At 51.9% G+C, this 18,327-nt stretch overlaps 2 protein-coding genes across 2 annotated transcripts; one reads left to right on the top strand and one right to left on the bottom strand.

Moving 5' to 3' along the window:
• Positions 1-2,795: 2,795 nt before the first annotated feature.
• Positions 2,796-14,575, bottom strand: CCS (copper chaperone for superoxide dismutase). Its single transcript, XM_059069408.2, has 8 exons — positions 14,537-14,575; positions 14,145-14,217; positions 7,808-7,945; positions 7,424-7,601; positions 6,773-6,833; positions 3,360-3,437; positions 3,185-3,288; positions 2,796-3,103 (listed from the first exon to the last, which is right to left on the bottom strand). Exons 1-8 carry the CDS (start codon positions 14,573-14,575, stop codon positions 2,950-2,952), a joined length of 825 nt encoding a protein of 274 aa, XP_058925391.1. The 3' UTR covers positions 2,796-2,949.
• Positions 14,576-14,807: 232 nt separating this feature from the next.
• On the top strand, positions 14,808-18,054 carry CCDC87 (coiled-coil domain containing 87). Its single transcript, XM_059069322.2, has one exon. It carries the CDS (start codon positions 14,829-14,831, stop codon positions 17,409-17,411), a length of 2,583 nt encoding a protein of 860 aa, XP_058925305.1. The 5' UTR covers positions 14,808-14,828; the 3' UTR covers positions 17,412-18,054.
• Positions 18,055-18,327: the final 273 nt, after the last annotated feature.

Here is an 18,327-nt window from a genome sequence, read left to right as displayed (position 1 = left end):
TCTAAAAACATGGAGGTAAATTCCAGAAGAAATGGCTAAAGGAGTTGAAATCTGTTACCTCTAGAAAGTGGATTTGGGAAGAGATGGGACAGAAATTGCTGTTTTTCATTATAAGCATAGTAGTACTATTTGACTTTTTAAGTTGTGTACCTATGTTATTTAGATAAAAATCAAAATTTAGGACTTCCCTGGTGGCGCAGTGGTTAAGAATCCACCTGCCAATGCAGGGGTCACGGGTTCAAGCCCTGGTCTGGGAAGATCCCACATGTCGCAGAGCAACTGAACCCATGCGCCACAGCTACTTAGTCTGTGCTCTAGAGCCCGTGAGCCAGAGCTACTGAGCCCACATGCCACAACTACTGAAGCCTGCGCACCTAGAGCCCGTGCTCTGCAACAAGAGAAGCCACCGCGATGAGAAGCCCGGGCACTGCAACAAAGAGTAGCCCTGGTTTGCTGCAATTAGAGAAAGCCCGCGTACAGCAACGAAGACCCAACGCAGCCAAAAATAAATAAATAAATTTTTAAAATAAAATAAAAATTTAATAATTTTCCAAGTACTTTATTCTTTTTGTGTTGGGTCTTCGTTGCCGCGTGCGGGCTTTTGCCCACGTACCGCAAAAAAAAAAAAAAAAAAAAAAAAAGTCCAAAGAAACAAAAATCACTTACATGAATCAAGAAACACACACCATGTTTTCATTTGTTTGCCCTCCCCTGCACACGGGTGGGTGGGGCTGTGTGATGGGGCTGACGAGCAAGTAGCAAGAAGAGCCACTCCAGAGACTCTAAGAGAGAAACCGTCCCTATCAGCTAGCTGCTGGTGGCTGCTGCCATCCCTAGGCTTGTGGCCGCGTCACTCGTCTCCAAGGTCAACATCATTAAACTTCTTTCCCGACTTCCCTGGCGGTCCAGTGGTTAAGACTCCATGCTTCCACTGCAGGGGACACAGGTTCGCCACTCGTTGGGTAATTAAGATCCCGTATGCCCCATGGTGTCAGGGGTTGGGGGGGACCTCCTGGGCCTTCTTCTCTTGTAAGAATACATGGCTGGGCTTCCCTGGTGGCGCAGTGGTTGAGAATCCGCCTGCCGATGCAGGGGACACGGGTTCGTGCCCCGGTCCGGGAAGATCCCACATGCCGCGGAGAGGCTGTGCCCGTGAGCCATGGCTGCTGAGCCTGCGTGTCCGGAGCCTGTGCTCCGCAATGGGAGAGGCCACAACAGTGAGAGGTCCGCGTACCGCAAAAAAAAAGAATACATGGCAGAAGCTGAGAGATAACACGAAAATGCCTGAATTTGGCAAAGATTTTCCACCTGTGCTCCCTGAAGCCCTAGGGCTTTTGGTAAGCTTAGTCAGAGCTAAGCATCTTTGGCTGTAGTTCCACTTCTGCTTTACAGATAGGGTTTCAAGGTATTTGAATAGTGTTCTGTGATTTTAAAACGAAGTTTGAAAACCACACGGCTAAGAGTTTAGAGGAGAGAAAAGTTAATGGGGATACTGATCCCTTAGGAGTAGAAAAAGAGTGGCAGGGGATGGTGAGCAGTTTAGCCATAAATGGGTTAAATCCAGCTAGAATTCCAGAATGAAGGTGAGAGGAGGTCAGGAGTTGGCTGTGAGCAGAGTCCAAGAGGAGTTCCTGCAATGATTCTGAGGTGGAGAAACACAGCCTGGGCCCCAGGCTTAAAAGGGCTTGGTTCCCCAGGAACCAAGGGAAGCTGGAAAGCAACCAGCACAGGTTTGGAGAGAAAGAGCAGGGCTAGAGGCAGAGCCAGCAGTCTTGAGAGGGAAAGAGACAGGGCTTGGGGAATGGGAGCAGAGCCAGGTGCATCTAAGCCAAGGCCAGCTGGCTGTAAAACCACCCACCTTGTTCCAAGAGGGCAGCGTAAGGGGCAAAGTGTGCACTCTGCCAGCCTACCATGTCACAAAAGCAGCTTCGTCATGGATGAGCAAGCATGACACAGTCCAGTGGGGGCAGGGGGCACAACAGATGAGTGTGGAGCCCCAGAATTCCCGGCCCCAATTCCCCAAGGAATTCGATGTCCTTGGACATCGGCCATCCCTGTGAGAGGGGCGCCTGGCTGGGTCTGCCTCCAGGGGCCGCATTTGGCCTCAGAATCACAGGCACTGCTCCCTTAACGTACCCTGTGCCAGGCCCCGTGCCAAACACTTTATTTACTCGATTAATTAAGAGTCTTTTACTTGCAAGTAAGGAAATCAACTCAAGTCACATTAATTTTTTCTAGCAAGTGGGTGATAATGCATTGGTGGGGGGATGGTCTCCTGACTCCCAGGTCAGGAGGTCGCTGGCCTCAGGAAAGGGCCAGAGTGTGGACTCCGGAGCATCTGGCATTCTCCTGCGACTCTTAGGTTCTCCCTGTGCATCTGCCTCATTCTTCCTCCTCAGCAGATGGGCTTTTTCTGATACTTGGTCCATAATGCAGGCAGAAGAGGCCCACCCACAGTTCCCATATTCCCATGTTACAGATCCAACCCCAGGGAGAAACTAAAGAGGGATCCACTTTGATTTCTCTGGGAAAGCAAGGCCCTGTGTGGGTCAGGGGTCCATTTTGGTTCCAACTGGCCATAGTGAAGGGAGGGGACACAAACAGAAATATGTCTGCTATGGTCCTTCGCTCTGACCCCGAGGAGAAGGATACGGCCCTCAGGAACTGTGTGGCTTTGAATCCAGTTTTCTTTGCCTCTAAAGCCAAGAGGTGGCCCTCGACAGGGAGGACAGAGGCAGAGGGGCTGTGGGTGCCAAGCCCATTGAGAGACAACAGGACATGGACAGAACACCAAGTTCCATATGAAAATAAAACTTTAATTTGCCAAGGGAAGATCACAGCAACTCCTACTCACCCCCCACACTAGCTCTTCTACGACTGGGTGAGCAGGGCCTCCCTCTGGAGTGCTCAGCAGGGAGGACGGTGACACACCCGAGACTGAGGCTGTGCTCAGAGGTGCGCAGGGGGACTGGCGGGCTGCTTTCGCCCGTCGCCAGCGATGGGCCGGTCTCGCTCCTCCCAGATGGTGAGCCCGTCGCAGGAGCAGATCTGCTTGGGGTTCTGGAAAAGGCCAGCAGAGCGCGCGATGATGCCACAGGCCAACCTGAGGAAAAGCGGTGGGGTTGAGATGAGCACCTGCCCGGCCCCGCCCGGTCCCCACGGGCGCTGCTGGCAGAGCACTCACCTCTCTCCTGAGTTCCCTGTGATCTTGGACAAGGGATGGCCACCCAGGCCCAGGTCGTCTTCTCCCTCATCGACGACCAGGCTTCGGCCAATCACATCACACACCTTTGAGGGGAGACAACGACCTCAGACAGTGGACCTGTCAGGAAAGGTCCCCGCCTTCTTTTCCACCTCACCTTCAGCCTCTCATCCTCTATCCTGAAGACGGCTCGGCCATCAGCTTCAGCATGGATGTTCCCCAGGTCTCCGCGGTGCTGCAATGAGACCCGGGGGGAAAGTGCACGTGGGACATGGGTGCTAACTTCTGGCTTCCCAGTATCTGGTTCCCCTTCCTCAAAGTACCAGTGTCCTCCTATGGGTCCAGTCTGGTAGGATGAAGGGATGGCCCAGGACACGAGGAAGGCAACTGGACTCTCTCTCTCCCTGGAACTAAAATCCTGGGCACGCTCAATGACAGCACGCTGAAAATGGCCAGTGACCCCCTCCCTAGGAAGTCATGTCACTAGACCAGGCTGCTTCTCCTACAAGGCTGCTGCCCAGTCTGCATCCAAGCCTCAGAATCTAGCCTGGTTCCTGCTTCTTTCCAAGCCCACTTCTCCAGCCTCCCGATGACTCTGTGAGCCCCTGGTAGTCTGCAGTTCCCCTGGGCTTAAGTGGGCCAAGCTTGACTTCTTCACCATCAGAGGCAGCCAGCATCCCTTCCCTGATGTCCGGCCTCCAGGAAAAGAAGAAACACAGGGGCAAAGGGCGTCTCCTGCCTCCAAGACCTGGTCCTGCCCACCTTCTCCCTTGAAGGTAATAAGAATGTCCTGGGACTTCCCTGCTGGTCCAGTGGCTAAGACTCTATGCTCCCAATGCAGGAGGCCCGGGTTTGATCCCTGGTCAGGGAAGTAGATCTTGTATGTCGCAACTAAAGATCCCGCGTGCCACAACTAAAAAGATCCTGCAGGCTGCAACTAAAAAGATCCCACACGCCACAACTAAGGCCCGGTGCAGCCAAATAAATAAATATATATATTTTAAAATGTCCTAACACAGCTACTGAGCTCTGCCTACATCAGACACCCTCTGCCAGGCAGGGTGGGAGGTGATGGTGTATATGTGGTCAACCTCCCTCAAGGGGTTCAGAGCATGGTGAGGAGACAGACATGGAACAGACTAGTGATTACAAAACATAGGGTTAGCACGACAGTTAGTGTGTTTCCTGGTGACAAGGCCCTACTGATGAGTCACAGAGACCCACGTCTGTGTGTGCAAATAAACTGCCCCCAACCTGACACTTGGGCAGAAGTAAGAGCCTGAGCCAACATGGGCTGGTACACACGGCCTTGCTGCAAAGCAGGGTCACAAAGCATGTCACTGTGTGATGGGGCTGATGAGCAAACGGCAAGAAGAGCCACTTCTGCTTGATCTTGTTTTCCTTTGGGACATCTGCTGCTTACAGCTGGAACTTGTTGCTGTGCCGGGTGTTGGGGCCAGAGAAACTGTGAGATGACAAATGCTTGTTGGGAGTTCGCTGGTGGTCCAGTGGTTAGGACTTGGTGCTTTCACTGCTGTGAGTTCGATCCCTGATTGGGGAGCTAATATCCGCACAAGCCGAGCAGCCTGGCCAAGAAAAACCCCCCCAAACCCTAAGTTTGGAGTAATTTGGCTCTCGGCAATAGATAACTGACACACAGAACGCACGTATGACACTATGCAATGGACCCAACAGAAAGGCTTCCCCCACTGCCCAGGGGGCAGGAAGAGAGGAGTAAAAACTTTGATCATTAGAAATGTGACAGAGCTGTCAAAAGCCAAAAACACAGGGCTTCCCTGGTGGCGCAGTGGTTGAGAATCCGCCTGCCGATGCAGGGGACACGGGTTCGTGCCCCGGGCCGGGAAGATCCCACATGCCACAGAGCGGCTGGGCCTGTGAGCCATGGCCGCTGAGCCTACGCGTCCGGAGCCTGTGCTCCGCAACGGGAGAGGCCAAGGCAGTGAGAGGCCCGCGTACCGCAAAAAAAAAAAAGTCCAAAAAAACAAAAATCACTTACATGAATCAAGAAACACACACCATGTTTTCATTTGTTTGCCCTCCCCTGCACACGGGTGGGTGGGGCTGTGTGATGGGGCTGATGAGCAAGCGGCGAGAAGAGCCACTTCTGCTTGATCTTGTTTTCCTTTGGGACATCTGCTGCTTACACTTGGCACTTGTTGCTGTGCCGGGTGTTGGGGCCTTTTGCGGTAGGAAGATAGAGGAGGGGGAGGCGTTTCCAGAACTGGGCGGAGGAGCAAGTGGCCTGGTGTGTGGCTCAGAGGCATGATCCCCTCTGAATCCCTGAAGAGGGGAACACATAGCACCGCAGGTGGAGGAGACGGAATTAGCTGTGTGTGGACAAGGCATTTGGGAACATCCCATCACTGAGAGAGGAGGCCGTCCTCCTGGCATGACATCCAGGACAAAATTTCAGCTTGGTGTTAAAACATCTTTAACGCCTCTCCGACATTGACTAATCACTCTGACAAAGATAAAGCAGGCTGTAGTCCCTAGCAGGAGTCTAATGACACTTTTTAGGTCTGCATTGATTTATTTTCACAATGATCCTCCTCTTGGGGCTAGAAGTACTGGTTTCCTATTTTCTGTGGCCATATCAAGTTTCTTGTTAAAAATAAGTCTACCTCAATTACATGAATGATGTCTTGACTTTCTTCAAAATAATGGTGGAGAAGGGCCAGGGGTGTAGATGAAGCAGGACTGGCCATGAGTTGGTAACTGGGTGACAGGGACATGGGGGTTCGGGACTCTAGTTTCTCCACTTTAGAACTTGTTTGAAACCTTCAGTGATAGATTAAAATGTTAAAAATAACTAAATTTACCTAAGGGAAAAAAAATCAATCAATTTAAATCAAAACATTGAGTAACTAACAGAACAAGTAGTACTCAGATAAGGCAAGAATCATTAAGGCAGCACGTGACTCACTGCCGATGGGGAAACAATCCTCTGGTGTAAAATTAAACTCCAGGGCCAGGAGCTGCAGCGTCAGGGACAGGCTTTTGTTTGTTTTTGTTTTTTTGGCCACACAGCGAGGCATGAGGAACTTCCCCGATGAGGGATCAAACCCATGTCCTCTGCAGGGGAAGTGAGGAGTCTTAACCACTGGACCACAGGGAAGTTCTGGGACGGCCGTTTTAGTTTAGGTAAAACCTTTAACCTCCACACCATCAACTTCTCCAGGAAGCTTTCTCCCATTGCATGTGCCCCTCGGGCTGGATCAGGAGCTTGCTCTGGGCTCCCAGGGCCTCCTGCGGGCTCCTGCAAGGATCATCTCACCGCACGGCAACCAAGGAGCTCTCAGTGTCTCCCTCACCAGACTGTGAGTCCTAGGGAGCAGGCCTTCAGCACAGAAAGTTTCAATAAATGTTTCTAAATGGAACCAAAACAGTGAGGGAAAAAGACTCCAACAAAAAGGAATCATACTTTCAGGCCCCAAGAGCTGCCTGCCCTGCCTCTGAGACCTTGCGTTCTCTCTCAGCCCAAAACGAATACTGACCTGGTGGGGGAGTTCCCTGGTGGCCTAGTGGTTAGGATCCTGGGCTTTCACTTACCCGGTCAGAGTCCTGGGGACCCCCATGAGACATTCCATCAGGGTTAAAGTGGTCCCCACAGCTAAGAAGGAAAGATAGCAGGTGGGCAGTGAAACAATAGCTCACAGGCCAGGTGATCCATCCTCTTACTTTACATGTGTTTCATTAATTCATTCATTCACTTATTCACTCATCCACTCATTCAACACACGGACCCACTCCGTGCCAGGCTCTGGGTTGAGGGCACTAAGAAGAATCAGCCATGGGACCTGCCCTCAATAAGCTTCCAGGCGAGACACAGGTGAGTAAACAACTAATGGCATGACAGCATGACAAACACCATGACATGGAGACCTGACCCTCCCGTGTCCAGGAGTCACCTTCCATTTCGGAGGCAGTTAAGGTGGCTATGAGCAGGAGCGTCTAGGTCAGATTTTGTTTCAAATCCCCACTCTACCATTTACATGCTCTAGGGTCTTTGACAAGTCATTTAACCTTTTTGAGCCTCAGTTTTCTCATCTGTGGACTGGGCCTTTGTGTATATGCCTCCCACGGTACTTGTGAGGACCAAATGTGAAAGAGTGTGTAAAAAGCTGAACACAGCCCCCTGCACTTAAGTGGGTGCACAGCTGGGGCAATAAGGATGCTACAGGGAGGTAACAGAGGGCTCACCTGTTGCAGTTCCTTGTGAGGTCTCCGAACTCATGGACGTGCAGTCCGTGCAGCCCAGGCTGCAGGCCGTCAATGGTCCCCTCGATGAGGCAGCGCTCAGGGGTCAGCTGTAGGAAGTGCACCACTCCCTGCACAGGGCCAGGCCCCCCGAGAATGGCCACTGCTGCCCCCAGATTCTCTGTAACGTATTAGACACCAGGGCCAGCTTGCCACCTCACCTAGCCCCACCCATTTATCAACTTGGAAAGGGCGTGGAGAGAGCCCCCTATAACTTCGCGGGGTCCCCAAAGCCATGCCAACCCAAAGCCCCCAAAGGCCATGGTTGGATCTGTACCACACCCAGGCCACCTCCCTCCCAGAGAGGCCAAGGCCAAGGTTACTCACGGAACAGGCCACTGCCCATGCCCTTGAGTACCGCCTGCCTCCCAGTGCCTTCGAGAAGGGCCTGCACCTCCTGGCTGGGCAGGGTGGTCTGTACCAGGACCATCTGGTTCTCCAACTGCACCTCCACACTCTGGACACCTGGGAGAAGACAGGGGACAGAGGGCAGCAGAGGGCTGGCACCCCTGTGCTGGGAGCAGGGAAGAGAGAATCGGGGGCCATTCCTCATCCCCATCTTAATCAACCTTCCTATGGTCGGAGGCAAGCTCTGAAGCTGCCTTCTAGCTGCGTAAGGCCCTTAACCTCTCCGAGTTTGTTTCTTTATGAATAAAGTGGGGATAACGCCATCTTGCCCCCGGGAGTGTTGTGAATTCTTATTTCATGCCAGGCATTATTTATAACTTTTGAAACATAGATATTTCTTTTAAAAATGTTTCAGCACAACACTGTAAATCAACTATACTTCAATTTTTAAAAATCAAACAATAAAAAAAATGTTTGTATAAAAGTGGGCTATCAATAGCCACATTACTCATGATAGTCAAAAGGTGAAAACAACCCAAAAGCCCATCAAACGATGAGTGGATAAACAAAATGTGTACCCATACAATGGAAAACTATTCAGCCATAAAAAGGAATGAAGCACTGATACATGCTACAATGTGGATGAACCTTAAAAACATTACGCTAAGTGAAAGCCAGTCACAAAGAGCACATATTAGATGATGTCATTCTGGATGAAATACCCAGAATAGGTAAATCTATAGAGACAGAACGTAGATTAGTGGGTAGGGGTGTAGGAGGGTGATAGCCGAAGGGTACAATTTCTTCATGAGGTGATGAAATAGAAAATTGATAGTGGTAATGGTTGCACAACTCTGTGAATATACTAAAACCCACTGAATTGTATACGTTAACGGATGAATTTTATGATATATGAATAGTTCAATAAAGCTGGCACACATAAAAAGGAGGGCGCTATCACCACTATCCTGAAAGCTAACGTGTACTGAACATGCACTGTGGGCTTTTTCGTACTTTACCTGTATTAATGCAGTAACCCTGTGAGTTGGGCACTATTATCCCCACTTCACAGATGAGAAAACTGAGGCACAGAGAAGTTAAGCAACTTGCTCCAAGTCACGTTGTAGTGAATGGTGGGACTGGAACTCATCCCAGGCAGCCTAGCTCCAGAGCCCGAGCACTTCACCTGAATACTGCTCACCCTGAGAAGCTGGCTTGGCGCCCTCTCCTCTATCCTCTTGTGGCAGTTCCCACTTCTCCCATGTAACTCATGCTGCACCGATTACAATCCTCTGTGGGCAGGAGCTCTGTGGGGTCCACAAGGGTCAGGTTCAAAAGTCAGAGGGTCTCAACTGCCCTCCAAATCCCTGAAGTCACCCTGGTGTATACACAATCTGCGGGACAACTCTGACACATGCTCAGTTTTGACGGCCATCGAGCCAACTCAAAGAAGGATGAGAAGGGGCTTCTCTTTCATTCGGATGTTCAGGGCTCATAAACCTTTTAAGAGACATCTTGAATCCAGAGCCAGAGCACGGGGGACGGCTGGGAACTCTGAGGGACGATCTCACCTGTGGAGCTTACAACCTTTCTGCTCTGCTCTTAGTAAGTGTGTCTGTTGCTCTGGCAGGGTAGAGCCCATGGGAGCCGGGAGCCCTGGGCAGCCCAGAAGACATAGGTTAAGCGAGGCATGTCCCTCTGCTGAGCCAATGCTGTGTGAACTGAAGGCTGCACTGACTGTCTGCGTTCCCTTCATCCTTGGTTCCCCCAACCCACCGCCTCCCCCACCCACCGCCACCCCCCGCCCTATATTCGTTCAACAAATGTGTGCTGGGCCTGGAGGGAAAGCACCAGTCCAGGAGAATCAAGACTACACCTGGATTAACCACCAGGCAGAGACGAGAATAACAATCCCTGAGGCACACACAAGGAACCTCAGCTGTTCAGATTCCTTCCAACTCGAGGCGAAACGGGGAGATGGTACTGGGAGGAGGTGGCACCCGAGAGGCAGGACTGTTTGGCCTGTGGTTACAAAGGGTCCCGCGGTCTTGCTTCTACAGATCCCCTGCCCCATCGGTGACACTGTTGGGGGAGGGGCCAAATTTGTAAACAGAAATCAGACAGACACACCCATCTCCTGCCTGGCAAGTACCAGGCAATTCCGCAATTCTGCCAGAAGAAAACCCCCCAAATAACCCAACTGCCTGTCACTGAACACAAAGTCTCATCCTGGGCCACGTAGCGTGAAGCCTTGGAGCTCCAGGTCCACCCAGAGGCGTCTCTGGAAGCCAAGGTGGTAGGGAGGACGGCAGGGAACTCTGAGCCTCTCGGGAATGCCAAGAGCTGTGTGCTCAGCTTTACACACATCAGGACAGTGATACCGTCCTCCTCTGGCAAGTGAAGAAATGAGGCTGGAGGGCTTCACAAGTGGCTCGAGATTGCAAAGCTCAGAAGGCAGCCTGTCCAACTCCAGAGCTGATGCTTGGTCCCCCTGGCCCACAGGAAGTAGGACTGGGCCCCAAAGGACTGACTGTCTGAGGCTCCCAGACCTCAAGTAAGCATGCAGTGTGAGGGATTCACTTGCCTATTCATTCATTTAACAAATGTACACTAAGTGCCTATGATGCATCCCGTTCCGGGCAGTAGGGATGCAGCAGTGAACAAGTCAAGTGATGTCTCTGCCCCATAAAGCAGCATGTGTTCCAGCACAGGAATATGGATATCAAACACATGCACAGGGAGATTCAGATAGTGCAAAGTGTACTCAATGAAACAGGTATTGGGGAACAACTGGGGGCCGGTGAGCCACTTAGGCTGGTGAAGGAAGGTCTCTCTGAGCCTTTAAGCAAAGGCCTGAATGTAGTCAGGGAAGAGCATTCCAGCAGAGGGTACAGTTTGGGCAAAGACCCTGAGGCAGGAACGACATCTATGTGTTCTAGGAAGAGAAAGGCCCAAGTGGCTGGAGCTGGAGTAAAGAAAATGATAAGATACAAAGTTGTAAGTGGAGACCAATGAAACAAAGCCCTGCAGGCAACAGGAAAGAATCTGGAATTTAATTTTAATGCAAGGGGAGGCCATTGGGAGAGGTCACAGAGTACAGTGGTTGAGGGCGTGAGCTCTGGAGTTGAAATTCTGAGTCTGCCACCAACTAGATGTGTGGCCTTAGCTTACTCAACCTTTCTGTTCTCTTTTCAGTTTCTTCATCTGCAAATGGAGATAACAACACGACCTACTTCAGCAGGCTACTGAACGCCTAAACCAGTTATCTCACATAGAGCACTTAGAACAGTGCCTGGTCTATGGGAAGCTCTTAAATATTATGACTTTTACAGGATTTTAAGCAGAGCAGTGACAACATCTGATGTATGATTTAAAAAATCATTCTTAGCAATTTCCTGGCGGTCCAGTGGTTAGGCTTTCACTGCCAAGGATGCAGGTTCGACCAGTGGGTCGGGGAACTAAGATCCCACGAGCCACGCAGTGCAGCCAAAAAATAAAATAAAATAAAATAATTGAAAATAAAAAATGAAAAAATCACTCTGATTTCTATGTGGAGAAGCTATTGGAAAGGGCAACAGAGAGCCCAAAGATTAGGTTCTAACGTGGGTCGTGGAGAGGTGAGGTGGTCTGGTTTGGTGTGAAGCCCAAAGTACAGAAAAAGAGTTTTAGACACAGCAGACAAGACTTTCTGATGGACTGGCTTTGGCACAGGTAGGTTGCTGCTCTGGGGTCTCCTAAGAAGAGCTGCTTCTCTGCACTGAAAGTGGGAGGGCCCCAGTGGGAAGCTCCTTGTGACTGCACTTCCCGAACTCTTGACCTGAGTCTGAACCAAGAAGGCTGGCTCCCCAGCTGAGCAGCAGTTCTGTTTGGCTGCTGTGGAGTGTGGCCAGGCCAGTAGTACCTGTTTAGCTCAGAGGCCAGAGAGGGAGAAAAGATAAGGCCATAGGGGACTCTAGGGTGGGCGATAAGAGTTCAAGGAAGTGAGCCTTGGGCTGGAAGGTCCTCCCACTTACCCCTAGGAGGAGAGCAGAGCCTTCTTCCCCAAAGCCCAGGCCTCCTGGAGAGGACAAATCAACCAATCACTCTTTCTGTCTCCCTCTCTGCATCTGGAAAGCCAGCCCATGAGAAAGCCAAGCTGCTTCCAGTTCCCCAGACCAGAAAACTTAGTCACCAGAAGGCTTTATCTGGTCTCTAAGAAACCTGCTGAGGGCTAAAAACTGCCCTATGTCCAACAGAAGTCCAGCTCTCTGCTCTCCCAGTAAGAATGTTTTACAGTAGGTAGAATCCAACAGCCTTGGAAAACTTTGGTCAGAACACTCCACTCTCAGTGGAATGGCTCAGTTTTCTCAGACACTCACCCCTCATTCCCAAACACACAGTCAAAGCAAACCCAGCTTTAGGATCTGTCCCCCTCTGCAAACATGGCACTGGAAGCCAGCACCAAGCACTCTGGGGGCTGAGGGCAGGCGCTGCCCGGCTGCTGTGCACCAGCCCTGCTCTGCTCTCCGTGCATAAACTCACGGGCAAACATGAATGGCTAACAAAAGGAAATGGTGCTGGAACAGCGGGAATCAACAATTTTGCACAGGAAGCTTTGGGAGGTGTTGTTTACTGTAGTCTCCCTGAAGTTGGGACAAAATTGAACCAACAGGAGGAGTTTGGTGCTTTGGAAAGTGTGAGAGCTGCTAGTGAACTCTAGTCTCCTCTATCAGGAGAAGTAACTGAAATGAATGAAGCTCTTGCAGAAAATCCAGGACTTGTCCACAAATGTTATGAAGATGGTTGGCTGATCAAGATGACGTTCAGGAATACCTCAGAACTAGATGAACTAATGGGTGAAGAAGCATATGAGAAATACATAAAATCGATTGAGGAGTGAAAATGGAACCCCTAAATAAGCCAGTTTGAACAACTTAAAAAAGATCAGGGACTTCCCTGGTGGTCCAGTGATGAAGACTCTGTGCTTCCACTGCAGGGGGCACAGGTTCGATACCTGGTGGGGGAACTAAGATCCCACATGCTGCACAGCGCGGCCAAAAAAAAAAAAAGATTGTCCCCTCATGACTCTGCCCAACCAGCTTACCACCTATAAGCCCCGTCTCTCATAATTCCTAAGATTTAGTGGGCTCTCACTACATGCCAAAGACCTTTCTAAAGTGCTTTTACATGTATTAACTAATTTACTCTTCACAATGAACCTCTGGGGTAGCTTTCATTACCTTGCCCATTTAAACACTGAAGAAACAGACACAAAAAGTAACATGCACGAGGTCTTAGTGCCATTATGTGGAAAAGGGGGGATTTTAACCCAAACAGTCTGACTCTAGAGCACATACCCCGAAGACACACTGCTGCCTTATACAGAGCCAAGTGCCACCAATGTCCCAGTTTCAGAAGCCATCACATGGCAGCTCCTCCAAGAACTGCTCTTCCCAGCGCAATGCTTGTGTGCTCATGTTACCTGAGGGCAGAGGCTGTGCCTGAAACACTTGTGAACCTCCCAGTGTCTGGTCTATACCTGAATGACTGGATAAACATTTAGCAGAATCAAAGGCAGGCAGTTCCCATGCCATGCTGGTGGCTCTCAGATCTTTCCGATTGTGCATGGTCACCTCCAGACCAGCTAAATGGCTTTTAAGAATCAGGGCCAGACTTCCCTGATGGCACAGTAGTTAAGAATCTGCCTGCCAAAGCCGGGGATATGGGTTCAATCCCTGGTCCGGGAAGATCCCACACGCCACGGAGCAACTAAGCCTCTGCACCACAACTACTGAGCCCACGAGCCACAACTACTGAAGCCCGTGCCCTACAGCCCGTTCTCCGCAACAAGAAAAGCCACGGCAATAAGCCCGCGCACCTCCCCCGCTCACCGCAACTAGAGAAAGTGCAGCAATGAAGACCTAAAGCAGCCAAACAAAAACAAAGAATCAGGGCCGCCTAGGATGGAACATGGCTAGGGCTGCTGTTTGCTTTGTCAAGATTATTTTGTTTCTCAAGCAAGAACTGCCTGCGTTCCAGGGAAAACCCCCTGTAGAGGGGGACTACACTCTGCCTACCTCCTCACCCTCCAGGCACTGGAAGTTTAAGACACCAGAAGGGCAGGCAGTTAGAGCCAGTAGAAGAATCTGGCAGGGCAGGCCTGAGACCTGCACTCTAGACTCCGCCTCTGAGTCTCTGTGTTACTCTGAGAACATTCCTTCCTCTCTCCAGGTCTCAGTTTCTGCATCTGTAAATGGGAGTAGGGTTGGTCTAAGAGATTTGCCTGACCCCTCCCAAAGGCCTCCTGACCGCGCAGAAATGTTAATCTGGTTCTTACCTGCTATCCCTTGCAGGGACGTGCGCACCGCGTCCACGCAGCTCTGACAGGTCATCTGTACCGCGAACTCCAGCTGCAAGGACGGGCCGATGAGAGCTGGGGAACCTTCTTGCGTGACCCTGTTTCACTGCCTCCCCTGTGACCACCCCCAAAGGCCTGGAGTAGCGCTCCACGTGACCCCTCCTCAAGCGCCTTCTTCATTATCACTCACGATCATTCCAGGAGCAACAGCCCTCAACATTAACGCCAAGGGCCCTGTTACTCTCACATTCCAGCCTGGACCCCAGGCCCCAACCCAGGTGTCTGCTCCTTCCCCCATTCTCAAGTTAACGATCACCCCAGGGGCCGAGGCTCTGCCCTGCGAGGCTCCCACACGAGGCCTCGACCCTCACCGTGCAGGCAGTCCCGCGGTCCCCGGAGTCCGACGCCATCCCGGACGCAGTCACCACCGGAGGACACGAACTGTTTAGGTCCTGTGGCGCCAACTCTGAGACGCATCGGGGGAGGCGGAGCCCCGGAAGCCACTCCTTGCCCCGCCTCCCGCTGCGAGCGCACGCGTGGCTCTGCATCCCCCCCCACCCACGTCCACGCTGTGGCGGGCAAGGGCTGCGCAGGCGCACTTGGGCCATCCGGCCCCTCGTTGCCTCAGTAACCGCCAGCGCCGCCTGCGTCGCCCGGTCTAAGATGGAGCCGTATAAGCCCGATCCCGAGTTCCAGCGGTTTTACCACCGGTTGCTGCGTCCGCTGTCGCTCTTCCCCCGCACGACGACGCGCACAGAGTCTCAGAAGCGCCTCCCGCAGGAGGTCCTGATGCTGCTGCCCCTACCGGTCTCACGGCTGACGGTGGCGTCGCTCTGCCGCCAGGTAGCCGAGCGGCTGGCCAACAGCGGGCTGGAGGCGCGCGCGCCTCGCAAGGTACGACTCCGTTTCACCGAGGTCATCCTGGACGAGCTAAAGTGCAGCTGGCAGGAGCCCCCCACCGAACCTGGTCTGAGCCACTTGAACAATCAGAGGCTGCGGCAGCGGCTCCTGGTCTACGTGCTGCTCAGCAGCGAGCAGCTCTTCGTACGCTACCTGCACCTTCAGAAGATCATGTCGACCCCCGCAGCTGTCTTCACCGAATCAGCCACGCTCACCCGGTTGGCCGCCAGCCTCGCCAGGGACTGCACAGTCTTCCTCACCGGCCCCGAGGTCTACCGTGGTCTGCTCTCTGACTTCCGCGCCCTGCTGAAGGAAGGGCAGGTCCAAGTCTGCGTGCCCAGACTGCGCCCCCTCGGCCCCACTGGGGCTTCCAGGCTCTGCCCTATCCCATGTCATCACAGCACTGGCTTTGCCCAAGTGCCGTATTTCAACCTCAGCCTGAACTATCTCATCCAACTCAGCCGCCCGCAAGAGTTTTTCAGTGAGCCTGAACCGGATCCAGTGAAGGAATTGAAGTCCATCCCCCAGCTGAAGAAGAAGAAGCCGCCTCTCTGCTGGCTGTCCACCATGCAAAAGAGGAGAGAAAGCAACTTCAGTTCACAGATTGCCTCACTGCCTGGGTCCTCTGTGGCTCCCCCCAGCCAGGCTCCCCCCACCTCCCACTTGCCCCTCTCCTCCCAGCTCCAGAGGGGCCAGTCCATGCCCTCTCTGCGTGAGGGCTGGAAACTAGCAGATGAGTTGGGCCTTCCTGCATCCTCTCCTCGCCCCTTAACCCCACTGGTCCTGGTTGCAGAGAGCAAACCAGAGCTGGAAGGGTACACTGTGGCTGAGGACCTGAAGCAGAGGATGAAGAACATGCAGTTGGGGTGGTCTCACTGCTCACCGCTGGACTCGGGCCTGCCCCCACTCTTGGGGGCCCTGCCCTACCGCCCAACTGCAACACATCACATGGAAGAGCTGCAGAGAATGTTGAAGGGCCTTGAGAAGAAGGAAGCCTCAGAGCAGTGGAGACTCCAGTCCCCCAGATCCCCTCCATTTGAACCACAGCCAGTGACTGTTACTTTGAAGCTAAGAAATCAGGTGGTCCAGGCAGCTGCTGTACAGGTCTCAGCAAGAAACTTTTTGGATTCCTTCCACGTTGAGGGGGCCGGAGTCCTATACAACCACCTGGCTGGTGAACTGGAACCCAAACTTATCGAGGAAATGGATACTGATCGCACTTTTGCCAGTAGCATCAGGGAGGTCTACAAGGAGCTGATGAGCCGTGTCTCTAATGACCACTTCTCTTTTGACCAGGGGCCCCTGGTTGAGCCTGTAGCCAATAAAGACTGGTCGGCCTTCCTATTCTCAGCCTTTCTACGTCAAGAAAAACAGTGTCCTATCATCAACACCAAGCTGGCTGGACTTTATTCCCTGAGAGCTAACACTTTACAATCCAACCCTGATAAGATGTCTTCCATCACATCACTCCAAGCAAATAAAAGCTGGGAGAAGTGGTCAAACAAGGCCTCATGGCTGAACTGGTGGAAAACGACTTTGTCTGTGGGTGACTACTTCAAGTACCTCACCACCCAGGTGACAGATTTCCTCCATGTCATCTTCCAAATGTATGAAGAGGAGGTTCCTGTGCAGATTGTGGCCCCTGTCAGAGAGTCCCTAAAGATTCAGCACGCACCTCCCTTGCTAGAAGACAACGAGCCAGACTTCGTGCCAGGAGAGTGGGATTGGGACACGGTGCTGGAGCACAGGCTGGGAACTAAGAACAACAGCCTCTTGGAAGACTCTCACAAAATCCTGAGCCTGCAGAAGCGTCTGGAGTGGCTGTGGTCCATGCTTGAGGTCCCTGACAAAGACAGGCTGGACATGGCCATCAAGTACAGCTCCAATGCCCGCCTGAGGCAGCTGCCGTCACTGGTGAGCGCCTGGGAGCAGGCCTTGCAGCCCATTCAGCTGCGGGAGATATTGCTGGGGAGACTGGAGTGGTTTGAGCGACAAGCCTCCGACCCTAACCGCTTCTTCCACAAGACCGACATGGGCCTGAGTCGCTTCCTGGAGGAGAATCAGATCCGCAACCATCTCCATAAGAGGCTCAGTCTAGTGGAGGCTCCTTTGGTTCCCCTCCTGGAGGAGATCGAGTTAGTCTTTGGCGAGCCAGTGACCTTCAAGGGGCGGCGCTACCTGGACAAGATGAAGCGTGACAAAGTGGAGATGCTCTACTGGCTGCAGCAGCGGCGGCGGGTCCGCCATCTGGTCCAGGCCAAGGGGGCCTCCCATCAGTCAGCCCTGTCCAGAAAGCTCAGCAGCCAGCCTTTAATAGCCCCTGGGAATACGCCCATTACTCTTTGACCAGGCCAAGTGCCCTCAGATCCCTCCCTCACCCCCATACACCCAGCAGCTCACCCAGACCTGTTGACTGCTTTGAAAGAAGAAATATCTGGGAGTGCGGGGTTCAGGAAAACTGTGCTTCCAACTACCAGGGGACTGAAATTAGCACTTTATTTTGACCATGAAGTTTTCATAGAAGAATCCACAAGTCCAGTAGTCCCATTTCTGTCAAGCCACAAACAGCACAGCCAAAAGCTCATGTATCAAAAGAACTGAGACCATCCCTTGGAGTTAATTGTAATGGGAAATGTTAGACAGATGGAAACCATCCCCTATGGAACACCTCAGCTTAGCATTTCTATCACGATACATTAGATTGGCTGATTAGAACCCTAAGCCAAGAGACTCTATGGCATAATGGCTAAGAGCTAGTGCTCTGGAGTTAGTAGATGTGCGTTTAAATCCACATCCTGACTGTGTAACCTTGGGCACACTACCTAACTTCTCTGCATCTGGACCTTCCTGTGTCAGGTGAAGGAGTTGGATCCAGGTTGTGACTTCTTCCAGTTCTGGCATACTGTTGGCAGAGCCAAAACTTTTCAATAAATTGTCACCAGTTAATACAAGCACGTGGTACAAAGTAAATAAGGGTATGCACTGAAAAGTAAGTCTCCTTCCCATCCTTCCTTCCAATACCTCAGTTCTCCTCCTTGTGGGTAACAACTGTTACCAGTTTCTTGTGTATCTTTTCATTCCCTTATTCAGCAGATATTTATTGAGCACCTACTAGGTGTTCATGCTTGGTCTCTATCACTGAACAAAACAAAGACCTTTACCCTTTGTAGAGTTTATATTCTGCTGGGGGGAAACAGACCGTAGACCATAAACATAGTACCGAAGCACATTGAATAATAGAAAGTTAGAGGGTGATAGGTAC

Source organism: Kogia breviceps, chromosome 7 (assembly GCF_026419965.1).
Source record: "Kogia breviceps isolate mKogBre1 chromosome 7, mKogBre1 haplotype 1, whole genome shotgun sequence".
NCBI lineage: Eukaryota > Metazoa > Chordata > Mammalia > Artiodactyla > Physeteridae > Kogia > Kogia breviceps.
Note: the sequence above shows the minus strand (reverse complement) of the source record. Positions and strands in the feature narration are given on the sequence as shown.